We start from the raw sequence: 13,750 nt of genomic DNA on the forward strand, positions 1-13,750 counted from the left end.
TTACGACTAAACAAAGTTTTTAACTTTCCAAAAATCCGTTCTCCGATTATCACTGTAACTGAATTTGGTTGTATTTTCTTTTCAGTTTAATACAAAAACGATACTTATTATTAATAATTATAAACACAATCAATAGTTGCATTTCTAACAACAATTATTGCAAAAGTAATTTAAAACAATAATTATTGCGTGTCGACTTGAACAACCTTCTGTATGGATTTGCAATTAAAACTGGAAACTGTAATCAATACACATAATGTGTTGGCGTTTGTATTTTCTTCCCAAACACGAAACCATCTATTTCCACTAAAACAATAGCCTTGCATTTATACAGCGTGTATACAAAATATACGGACTCTCTGGTCCGTTACAGGAAACATCAGGAAACCCCTAAAAAATTAAATAAAAAATCCATGGTCATTTTTAACGAATTTACTAACACATAACATTTTGGTAAAATTGTCACTGTTGTTAGTACAGTCACGATAAAAAAATGACACCCTTAAACGGGCCGGATAGCAAAAGTCCGACTAAAATCTTTTAGGTCATAAATTTCTCCAAACAAGATAGTTTACAAACTGTCTAGCTAGTTTATACAGCCTGTTTATAAAGTAGCCAAACGTCCACATTTGTGGCTGCGGTCTTAAAAGTGTTATTCTTTGGGATCGTGACTGTACTTGAGTGTTTAAGCCGTACCTGTGTTTTAATAGTTATGGAGTAATTAGTTATAACTATGGGATGTTGATTGTTATTATAAATAATTTCAGTTTCACTGACATGGAAGAGTAGAGGAACTTGATCTCCTTCTTGGTTCTTGGTTCACCGATTAATTAAAAATATTTTAAAAAATTTAAAGAAAAAAATCTTTATTTACTAATACTGCTACGAATAAGTAAGAGGGAATGTGTATGTATTTACGGTTAATTTGTAAATTTGGCTGGTTTATAAACAAGCGAAACCATCGGCTAATTTACTAGAAAATGCGTTTTCAAGCAGCTACTTTACAAACTAACAAAGAATCTTAGGTAATTTACTTTTTGGACAAAATAGTTGAATAGTTTGTAAACTAGCCAACGCAATTTTACTAATATGAAAACCAAACTTCACGTAACACAAAATATCCAATTCTTTAGCTAGTTTACAAACTAACCAACTCACTGGTTAATTTATCAAATAAAGTGGAGTTATGAAATTTTTTTAATTTTGATTATTGGATTGAGTCAGTGGTCAGATTTATAAACTAGCTGAAACATTGAATGTTTTATCTAGTTTATTAACCAACTAATGAACACTTGTACGATATCACTCACTTTCTACACTCGCTATGTAGTATACTATTACTGGAAGATGTAAAAGCAGTATCTACAGAGTGTCCGTTTCTCGAGCTCACTATGGAGATCTCAGTTGTTATAATAAATACGAGGTTGGTTGAATTAGGCCAAAGTTGCGCATTTTTAAGCTGAACAATTATCTGAAAGAAAATTTGATGTATCACTTTTAGTTTAAGAATTTATTAGAAAAATAAAAAAAATTGTCAATTTTGGTCTTTATTTTTTAACCGAAAGCCAAAAGAACTTGACTTTCTTAACTAAAACGTTCTTCAGATACTTTTTTACAAGAAATCTAAATTATCCAAGGTATTCTTGATGTCCGAGTTACAACACTCAACTTTGGTTTTTCTTATGGACGCCTTATTTGATACTTGTATTTGTGAAAGGTGTTTTTATATCTGATTAGATCGATGTATCACATGATACGATTGAATCTTACATGCTGATTAAAATGGAGAAAAAAACATTTTTGCGAAGAGCGCATTGGAAAGAACGCTAAAAATTTTGTTTAACAAACTAAATTTTAAGTCAGTTCTATTAAGTACGTAAGCAGAATTTTTTTATAACTTTGTCTTGTTTTGTTTTAAGAACAATAAACTTATCTAGCTTATCATGTCGTTTAGTTTTTAAATTAGTAAGCTTGGCGGAAAAATGGACTTTCTAGATCCAAAGTTTGTTTAAGAACAAAATTGTTAACGTTTTTTCCAAAGCACTCTTCGCAAAAATGCTTTTTTCACCATCTTAATCAGTACGTAAAATTTAATCATATTATGTAATACATCGTTGTAATCAGAAATAAAAATACTTCAAAAATACGTGAAGCAAATACGGCAGTCATAAAAGAAACCAAAGTTGAGTGTTGTAACTATGACATCAAGTACGCCTTGAAAAATACTATGACAGATTTAGATTCCTTATAAAAAAGTGCCTGAAGTACAAAAGTTAAAAACATCTAGTTCTTTTGATTTTCGCTTGAAAAAATAAAAACGAAAATTACAAATTTACAAATTTTCGGTTTTTTCTCAATAATTCAAAAACTAAAAATGACACATTAAATTTTTTTTCAAGTTCAGATAGTTCAGATAGTTCAGATTTTATAATAACTGAGATCCCCAGGGTACAGCTCGAAAAACGGACACCCTGTATAACTCTAAAACGATAGGAAAAGCTTTATAGAAAAACGCAAATGTTACTTATTTTTTTATAGCCTCTGCAAACTTATTTTAGAATTCAATAATATCTCTAAATGTTTTAGATCAGTTTATATACTCTTCAAAAACGGTGGCAGTAACCACTTGAGAATTATAGTCGTAGTGGTTGTAAACTGTTCATTGTTAAGAGTGTAACAATGGTGGTTCGAATGGTGTCCCGTGGATAATTGAATGGGGCGCTTCTCTAACCGGCGGCTCTGTCCTCATATTTTACCACGATTTCATCCCTGTCACAAGTACTTTACAAACTTGCCAACTGTCTATGTGTTGAAGTTGTACAATATATTGTAACGACACCACAACCAAATAATGGATCAAGCGCGTCACGAAAGTTTCCATTAAATACCTCCATCATTAACGATGATAATAATCGAACTAGAGCGGCAAACATCAAAGGGAAAAATCACAAGAAAACGGGACACAACACTCGAAATAATTGTGGAGAGCTTTTGTGACAAATATCGCCGCTGGTTTGAGACAAGCTGAAGGACCGCTTCAACTTATTTGGAATGCGATCATTGCAGTGCTGTGCTAAAATTTTAATAAAAAAGAGAATGTAGTTTTATCATGTTAAAACTTTTAAGCTGAATTAAAAGTTTAAGAGTAGTCTCGACGTTTATGTAATGAGGGAAGTTTTTAAAGTCTTTCGGTGATAGGTATTATCAAGAATTATGGCCTAGCCACCCACTACTGATCACTTGAAATGGGAGTGTTCACCTGATTGCTGAATTTAAAGGTGGGTCGCAAGAACAACAATCGACGTTCATGACACGAGATATAAATCAAGAAGATTTAGAATTCCCCCAAATTACCAGTGACCCAAGTTAAATCTTTGGCTTGCAGTAAAGCAGGCTTTTTATTTAACAGGTAATAATAAATCCATGATTTTGTTATTTACAACTACCTTTTCTTCTGAACTTAACGTATTATAAAGATTATATTATAATTATAGATTTAAATATTTTTAAACATTTGTCCAAATTATCGTGTTATACGGCAAAAACAAAGCATAATTTTATTATAACTGATTTAAAAACCATTAGGAGGGTTATACTTATTTACTTATTTAGTTATAGTAACAAGTGTTCAATAATTGTTCTGGTCGTGGTTTGCTGTAGTTTTCTCTTTCTAGCATGAACGCAGGTTACATGATAAGTTCATATGGTTTGCTGTCAACTGTTTAAATGTTGTCTTATTTTTGCATTTAAGAGTTTTTGATAAAAATCACATTGCAAATCATGATAATTGTATGCAGACGTTTAAGAATTTACTCTGCAAGCTTATTTGAACGTGTGAATTTTTGGCTGTATTTTTGGTCTGACACTGACAGCACTGACAGCTGTCATCTGTCATTGTTTTGTAATGTTAACCGAGAGATACATTTTTTGTGACAATTGCCACACATAGGCGATATGACCAGATCAATTATTGAACACTTGTGATTTATAACTTGATAAGTCAATTAATCTCTTCTACTGGCTTTCATTTAATAATAATAATAATAGTAATAAGTGACGTTGTTAGGGTTTTTATATTACAAGGGAATGTTTGAAGAAAGAAGAGCAATAGTCCCGAGTTCCTTAAAGTTCTGAAGTAATATTAGAACTTGATACCGTTACAAGTCTTATAACACCTTTTATTTTATCCAAAAACTATGTACAAAACAGCGTGTGCGAGTTGCATACCTAGACACCCGAGAACTTAAAGCATTTTCATATGTGTGTTGTTAAAATTTTTTTTGTTGGGACATTTTAATATGAAACACATTGCTATGGGAAGCATGTTTTAAAATTGTGAAAATAAGTTGCTATAGGAAACAAGGTCTTATGAAACGAGTTTTTATACTATTTTATGTAATTTTTTAAACAAAAATTGTTATTGTAATCGATTTAGAAAATTTTGTGACGATTAGTAGGTAATGTCTCAATTTTGAAAGTGAAAAATTGATTAAAAATGCTTGTTTTATCCCATCGTTGTTTTACCCAAATTCTGTCAAAAAAATACGAAAATGGATGATAATAAAAATAATCTTGCAAGAACGCCGCTTGAAATTTTTGAAATTGGCAAACATACGGCCGCGAATTTGTTTCCTGCCAACCTAAAAATTTTGGTAAAATGTTCCTTCAAATAACGACTATTATGACATCACACTTGATGAAGTTGCGTGCTTTAGTATGTTTTTGCTAACGTAAAATACGTATTATGTGTTTTTATCTGTGTTTTAGTTTAAAAAAATTCTACTTTGTCTCAATTCTTGTAATTTTTGTAATTTTGTTTAAATTTTTTTTATAAATTGTTATTGCAGCTTATTTTTTAAAGCACACTACCGTTTGTTATTGACTTTGTTATTTTTATGAAAAACATGTAAAATTGGAAATTTTTACAGAAAAACTTCCATGGCAGTAAAAATCCATCAATTCATTAATAAAGTGTTTGATAATTGATTAATCTTATTACAAAAGAAATCGTCTGATGTATTAACAGATTATCATATTTTAATTACTAAATAGAATATATCAAAAATGGACGCAGAATTGTAATTATTCTTTTTTGTTGATAACATTTTAAACCTTCTTTTTTATATCTGAATTCTAGATTACAAACATTTTTTAAAACATTTCCGATAATAACGTGTTTTCAAATTAAATGTTCCAATATCCAACAAAAAAATTTCGAAAACGCTTAGAGTTCCATAACGACAGACCTCGAACTTTAAGCTTGTGTTTTCGCTCTCGTATTATTAATGACTATAAAATACACGAACATAACTTTGGAAATAATCTTTATTTCTTTCATTTTGTAAAATCTAGTTTGTGTACTTTCACTCATCAACAAAATACAGGTGTTCTGTTTTTATTGTTACAAATTTAAACAGGTGATAGAACATTCAATTTTAAGACAAAAGTTTTTTATAAATGTTTATCGAAAAATACTTTGTAAGGGAGCTACACCCCCTGAAAGGGGTGCTTTTTTTAGTGAGTTTTTCTCAATATTTCAGATACAGATACAATTACAAAATTTGGTACAGTTAGTAATTTTTATACGTTTAATCGAACTTGAGGATCAATTGTAAAAATTTTTAATCAGGGGCGTTCCAAACTGGAGTGAGGGCGTGTGGGGTAAAAACTATCTAAACTATTTTGGCTGTAGTTTTTTGACATTTCCAGCGGCAAAGTCATAAATTCCATGTTTTTTTACACAAAAATTATCTCTTGTGTTGTTGCGATACAACTCACTGTTGTGTCAAAAAACTAAAGCCAAAATTGTTAGAGTATTTTTTACTCTACTCTCCTCCAGTTTGGGACGTTCTTCATTAAAACTTCCTAATTTAATCCTCAAATTCGATTAGGCGTATAAAGATTACTAACTGTACCAAATTTTGCAATTTTATCTGTAATGGTTTCTGAAATATTGAAAAAAAACTCACTAAAAGAAGCACCCCTTTCAGGGAATGTACTTCCCTTACAAAGCGTTTTTTAATACATGTTTATAAGAAACTTTTGTCTTAAAATAGAATGTTCTGTCGCCTGTTTAAATTTGTAACAATAAAAACGGAAGACCCTGTATAGACAGACTAGAGTAAACTTTGAAAGCTACAACCATAAGAAAATTGAGTTTCAAGTTAAGTTATTTAACATTTATCATTTTATATTTATCACCATTCGAAAGTTGGTCCAACACTTTTGAATCATCCTGTATTAATAAAAAAAAAATGTTTGTTTTATATGTGTTTCAGTTTCGCCACATAATTTACTATTAACTACACCATCCACTATTATGTTTGTATACTGTAAGCTTATTAGAGAAAAAGTTATTTCTAACTTTTATTGCTATTTTCAGAGAAAACAGACAACAAAGCTTAATAAATGAAACATTTTTTCTATTTGTAATAAATGTTTTTCAAATTTTAAATGTAGAGAATATAACATATTGACACGTGTACCCGCTTATAAGTATGAATAATGTGTTTTTAAATAATTTTTATTTAATTCACTTTGACAGTAGTTTACGTGTAAAAAAATTGAATCAATCGAATCAAATCTGTCAGTTGTGAAGTTCAATTAATTTTTTTTTATTTCGTTAAAATACAACTAAATTGTTACACTGTGCATGAAAACACTTTTATTATCGAAGTTTATTTCCAAATTCGAGACTTAATAATTGGAGAATGATAATATTCGGTGTCCAAATGCCTGTTATTAATTTTATAAAGCGGCATTTTCTGGTTTTACATGCGAAATTCACAGACGATTAAATGAAAATAATTTAAAATAGCATTGTACAAAAATAAAAGAGCCAAACTATTTTCGTTGTGATAGAAACGGACAATTTTAACAATTTGAATGCAACTCGTTTTGCACAAAATGAAGGAGAAAAATAATAAACAAAATAAATGAGAATTTTTCAAAATGTTATTAGAAAAGTTGTTGTACTTTTTTATTATATGGTAAAATTCACATCTTGTATTTTATAGTTGTCTGTTTGTAACAGCCTTTTTTTAAAAAATAGTTATTTATTTTTATTTGCTTTATTTGCCGAGTGGATTTTTAAACGTCGAGTGATAACGAGGTTAAATAAATAAACCGATTTACACGAAAACGAGATCAATACAACATTTTATTCTTCGAATAAAATTCAACAAGGTTTAAAATTGCTATCGAGAAATGCTAAACAGTTGTCAAAATTTTCTTACACAGGAGAAAAACCGTAAATCTTGACGGTGTTAAAGAATAAAGAAATATTTTTAAAAATTTTATAATCTTAAACAAACTCCATTGTTGCTTTCTTTTACATTATTATTACAAATCAGAGAAAAAATCTGAGTAATTGTTACTAAAAATGTGAATTCTATTTAACGTAACTGTTTAATAATTAGTAATACTGTTTTAAATTTACGTAGAAAATGTCATCGTAATTGCGTTTTTAGTGTTAAATGAATCATAAGCAAACAATATGTCTGTGTTGTACTTCAATTCATGCTTTCAGTGTCGGAACACATTACTAAAAAATTACTACTATTAAAAATTTTACTACTCCTATTAAACTTTAAAGTATGTATAATATACTTTGCATTTTTTATTAATGTATTTTATATGTTCGTAAACGAGATTCTAATCCATTCAACACTCGCGAACCGCACATGTAATATTAAAGTTAGGTTTCTAAAGATATTTGTTGTTTATACATAATTGATAAGAATCTTTTATCACGTATTCATGTATTCACGTTGGAAAAAATTTCAAAAGCCACATTCACCTGCTTTATAATTTGTCTCTTGCTTCATATGGGTTTACTTACAAGCTTTTAAGCTGACTCATCCTGTAATACCCGTGAAATTAAATTTACAAAATACTGTGACATATTTTACGTAAAATAACGTTCAGTTTTGGTCACTTTTTCTCAACTTGTTAATTTGTGCAAGATGTAATTCATCCCCGTCTGTTTGCCGAAACACCAATATTTGCCTTGCTTGGGATTAGCCGGTATGTAATTTGTTTACCCTTAGCTCACCGTCATACATTAGGGGCAGAGTTGGGCCGTCCAAGGCGGAGCCCTTAACAATAGATCAACAACCCGCCAGGGCAAATTCGCTGTGTAATAATAGAGGGGGCATATAAAATCGAAAAACTCGCCAATTTTCAACCCAGTAGGGTTCTAACACCCAGTGAGTGCATCATGAACATGTCACGATCATTCCTCGTCGATTCCCTCATCAGCAACACCCCCAAAGACATGAACGCAAGATATTTGCCTCCGAGTTTAAGTGACACAAGACCAATGCTGCCTTATCCACAAAACTACATCAACAGTTACCTGTTCTCCTTAAGTCTGGCACAGAACAACCAACTCTTCACCCACCACAAAGCTCCAATACGACCAGTTGCTTTACCACCGAAACGTGAAATTCCCTCGCCAAAGCGCTCGTCTCCAATCCTCGCGGAAAAAGTGAGTGTTTCACCAACAACACCTCCAACGCCGAGTCCGCCTCCAGAGGAACGGCTCACTCCCAGCAAGGACGCTTCCAGTAAGAGGATTAGAACGGCGTTCACCAGCACACAACTGTTGGAACTCGAGCGAGAGTTTGCATCAAATATGTATTTGTCGCGTTTGAGGCGAATCGAAATTGCCACATGTTTGCGGTTAAGTGAAAAACAAGTTAAAATTTGGTTCCAAAATAGAAGAGTTAAGTACAAGAAGGAGGATCTACCGGCAGCTGCAGGGAAGGCAAGCAATGGCAACAAATGCTGTTGTTTGAGGACGTGCAGCTCGGCGAAAAGACCCAAGTTTGAAAACAGTTCCTGTGATGAAGATATTGATGTGACCAATATTGATGACGACCATTGTCATTAGATTTTTTGGTGAATTTTTACAAATATTTTTCTAGAATTTTTTACCTTATAATGTAAATATAATGTGTAGATTTTATTGAATGCCAAAGTTTATTAATAAATTATTTTTTAATAAATATGTGTATCATTTATTGCCGAAAAGTACCTAATGGAGTGAGTTTACAAAAAGCACAATCAGGATTCTCTCACATCTCCAGGTAAGTGGCAAAATAAAAATTTGTGATTTCTTTCTTGGATTTCGTTTTATAAATAAATGAAGCTCAAAATATTTTAAGTTTAATGATGTTTCAATAAAAATTATTTTCTTTAGAATGAAACTATAATATTCAAAATAGTATATAAAAATTTATAAGTAGGTACATTAAACTGTATTGATAAAATAGAAAAATAGTGAAATAATAAAAGAGAGAAATTAACATAAGAACATTAAGAAAAACATAAAAAATGTAAATAATTATTATACACAAAAATGACAATTTTTTTTCCAAGAACTATATCTTCGTAACAGTTACCTATTTAATTTAGATCGATTTGAATACTGACATTATAAATTTTCTAAAATTAATCCATTAACACTATTCCGTTCAGCGTGTAAAAAATTAACCACAATAATTATAAGTAATAACAATTAAAAAAATGTTCTGTTTTATCCTGAGTGTCCTACACCTAACATTGAATATTGTATCACTGTTCTCAGTTTGTCTGTAACTTTTCTAAATCACAAAACTTATAGAATTTTTGGCTGATAATAATAAATTGATTTGATTAGATTTGAATCAACTAACAGTATATTTTTACTATACAGAGTGTTTGCGAAGTTGAGGCGTTCCTTTCAACACGAGATACTATAAGAGTTTTACAGCGGGTTTATAGAAAGCTTTGTTAAAATTTAATTCGTTGTTAAAAGTTAACAATAACAATAATTTGTTCAATTTGGTCACCTGATCAGTTAATCACGCTTTTAATTGCAGATTAACTTAATGACAATTCTATAAACCGACTCTTAGCCTAATAAAATGTTTTTAATAACCAAAAAAAGTTTTAGTTTTTCTACAATTTTGAGTCCGATCCTGTCTAACTGCAGTATTGAAATGAGTGCTTCAAAATAACCTACCTTATTGTTGTAAATACCAGATTTTCAATACAGTGTCATTTATAATTATTTTTTCATACTCTAAGTACTATTTGAATGCCACAGCTGCATTTTCATAGCATTACCCATACAATTGCATTAAATCTGTAAGGTTGTTATCATTGTAATAATGAGCCTCTCCGACCAATTAGATGACAATTGTAACAGTTTTTGCTGATTACGCCAATAATCCTTTGATTTTTTGATCTGAAAAGGGTCGGCTTTCAAAATTTAAAAAAAAGTTATTGTATTTACGTTATCATTAACATTTGTTTTAAGCTAAAACTTAAAAGAACAATGCATTTGCTATAAAGTACCTACTGTTTTTCCCTATGTATGTGAATTTTTCCAGAATTTTCTTCCTTCCCTTATAATTATTTAAAATTAATTAATTAAAAATATGAATGTCAATAAAATGAAAAATATGAGATTTTTTATGATTTTTAATGTTAACCTTAAAAGATGTTTTCGGTCAAAAAATTTTCTAAAAATTTTTGCCAGCACAAAAATTACGTATATTTGAAATTTTTATTTTTACTTACACAGAGTGATTCTCTGTAAGTTTTGCATTCAGACACTTTATACCTCTTTGTAATTTACCTACAATTGTAAAAAAATCGTAGGTGATTTTAATTCATAGAAAAATATTTTGACCAATCTGTAAGATGGTTACTTGTTTGGTGTGTTTTTTTGCTTTTGCTTAGTTTACTATAATTTTACAACATAATATTTTTTAAGCTAGCGAAATTTTTTTATGCATTTTTATCACAAAACAACATTAAGCTGTGCTTGTTCTTAGATGACACAAAAAAATAACAATTTTTTTAGAAAAATTCTGAAAAAATGCCGAAGCATGGAGAAAAATACAAAATATTTAGTAGTAAATGCTTTTTTTTAGTTTTCAATAAGTGGTAATAATACAATATGTTTTTTAATAATTCTCATCCAGTTAACTATGAAATTGATTTACATGTAAAAAAATTGTGGCGCTCTGCTTAGTTGAATTCTCTGCCAATAAATGTCAAAACTGTCAGTTGTGAAATTAACAAATGGTCAATTAATTAATTTTAAAAATTTTGTTAAAATGCAACAAAATTGTTACACTGTGAAAGAAAACACTTTTATTGTCGAAGCTATTTTCGAATTAGAGACTTAATAAATAGAGAATGGTAATATTCGATGTCATTAATTGTATAGAGCGGCATTTCTGATTTTACATAAGAAATTCACGTCTAGATGAGAATCATTTAAAAGCACATTGTATATTTCAGTAGACTCACCGTGTGAAGTGATAATAGGATTCCAAGTTGTGTTATATTTATATTTTTAGTTAAAAATTAAATTTTAAATATTATAAGATGAGCATTAAAAAAAAAGCTACCAAAGATATTTAAATTTTGATTATTATTATTATTAATGCTTAATGTTTTTGTTTCTTGTTAAATTTTTAAAAAATTACTCTATTTGTCAAGGGAGCGGGCTAATATTATTCTTCATTATCATTATCTCTTCACATTCAATGAAGACTAAAAAATATTGTCTATATTTTTTAATGATGTGGCTAGTAGTACATAAAATTTAAATATTTGTTAGAAACAAGTAGTTTAAAAAAATAAAATTATTAGAAACTTCAATTTAAGTCTAAGAGAAAATTTGTTAAATACTTCTCTGAAATATGAGTAATGTTATATACAGTGAAATCTCCTATAAGCGGACACCGACGATGAAATGCTTTTAGTCCGGTAAATGGAGGTGTCCTCATAAAAGAAATAAAAATTTATACACATATACACATAATAGCATGATACTAAATATTTCGAACAACCATATTTATCAAAAATTTCTTAGAAAAAAAAACATTTTTCTTTAAAATTTATTATTTATTTATAATTTTCACTGTTTTCCTCCTTTCTCTTGTGCAAACCAGCCGCTCAGTGTTTAATAATTAGTTTGTATTCATAGCAACAATTTTCATTATTGTTTTAAATTATTTTAACCGTTTCTATCACAACGACAATAGTTCGGTTCTCTTATTTTTGTACCCACATACGGGTACACGTTTCAGTATGTTATCTTTTTTCCAATTTTAAGTAAATTTGCGAATTTTTTATTGAAAAATTATAAATAGAAAATATGTTTTATTTGTTGATCTCTATTACATGTTAAAATTAAGACACATATTAAAAAGATTGCTCTTAAGTTCAACAGATTTTTATAATTAGAGATAATAGTTCAGGTTTTAATAGTTTGAAAATAATTTCGGTGATCAAGGCGTTGATTAATGACAACTTCTGCCATTAGTTTTTTCTTTGATTTTTAACGTTATAATAAAAATAAAATTTGTAGATATTTCAAATACCAAAGTTTAGTAAAAGATGTGTCTATTATTTATCGGTAAGAACTGCACAATGGAGAGTAAAGAAGGTCACTAATGTCCCTTAGACCGAGCACTTGACTTTCATTCACAAGATTTAGAATTTGTCCCTGAAAGAGTCTTTTATGAATGAAAGCTATGCGCGTAGTACCTGTACAATACACAACACCTCCACATAAAAGCGGCAAAGCCGACAATATATCCACTAATACATTTTAAATGTCGCTTTTGTGACTTACACCGACACGGTTGGTCACATTTTAGTGTTTGCTACCTATTATGAATGAACTTCTTTGCATAATGCTAACTTTTGTGCACAGGTGTTTAGAACTTTCAGGCTGTGGGAACTTTGACGAAAATAATCCATTACAAATTACTACAATATATGAAAGCCACAAATTTCTGGTTGCGAAAAAATACTAGCGCAGTATATCATGCTTTTTAATTTACAAAGTTTCACCTTAAATTAAATAGATTCATTTTTATACTTACAATCTGTTTTGTATTTTGTCAATATTTGATTATAATTTATTATTCAAATAGATTTTTTTTGTATGCCTGTCTATGTAAGATATCACGTTAATTAATTAAACATTTTAATAAATTAAAAAATACGTGCCTGAACAAATTATTGATGTATCGAATTTATAATTGTCATAGATGAGGAAACCGAGAGAGCAATTTACACTTTAAAAGACACATTTTCCTGATTAATCTACCAAGAAAATTTTCTTGACTTTTGAACAATATGCTTGTTCATAACAGTTGAGTAAGTTTTTACTTACAACAGTTTAAAGTAGTATTGAAGCAAAAAAATTATACACGTATTCTAATTAAGTATTACACTAGTTTACAAATCTTTTTTTACCAAAGGATAATTTATACTGATTTCGTCGCATTTTGTTTTCAGTTTTTTTATCAAGTCTAGTTTTTCAATATACAGGCTGATTCTTTTAGAGCCGTCATTTTTAATTTTTAACTTCTAATATAGCTAGAGCGCTAAGATTTTGTATATAATCTAATTTGACTATTTTGAGTTTAACTAAATTATTTTCAAAATAGCTGAGCTTTAGAAACTACAAAAAATTGGCGTCAAGTTATATTATATATTATATAATATTATATTATATAATATTATATATTATATATGCAGGAGTTCATTCGTTTAAAATACTACAGTTCGTGAACTTTTTGCAATAAGTGAATAATACTTTTTGCATTTGATAACGAAATGTATAAAGGCTTTTAACGAGTTTTTAAGATTGTTAACTGTTAAACTGCAAGGCTACCATGATTTTCTGAAAATGATGATTAAAAAATGATTGACAACAGTTTTTTCAATGACAATCAAA

At 29.3% G+C, this 13,750-nt stretch overlaps 1 protein-coding gene across 1 annotated transcript; it reads left to right on the forward strand.

The window, feature by feature from the left end:
• Positions 1-8,197: 8,197 nt before the first annotated feature.
• Positions 8,198-9,008, forward strand: Ind (intermediate neuroblasts defective). Its single transcript, NM_001039405.1, is given in 1 exon segment — positions 8,198-9,008. A coding segment is annotated over 1 exon segment (675 nt). The 5' UTR covers positions 8,198-8,218; the 3' UTR covers positions 8,894-9,008.
• The last annotated feature ends 4,742 nt before the right edge of the window (positions 9,009-13,750 follow it).

The sequence above is a fragment of the Tribolium castaneum genome, chromosome 4 (genome assembly GCF_031307605.1).
Source record: "Tribolium castaneum strain GA2 chromosome 4, icTriCast1.1, whole genome shotgun sequence".
NCBI lineage: Eukaryota > Metazoa > Arthropoda > Insecta > Coleoptera > Tenebrionidae > Tribolium > Tribolium castaneum.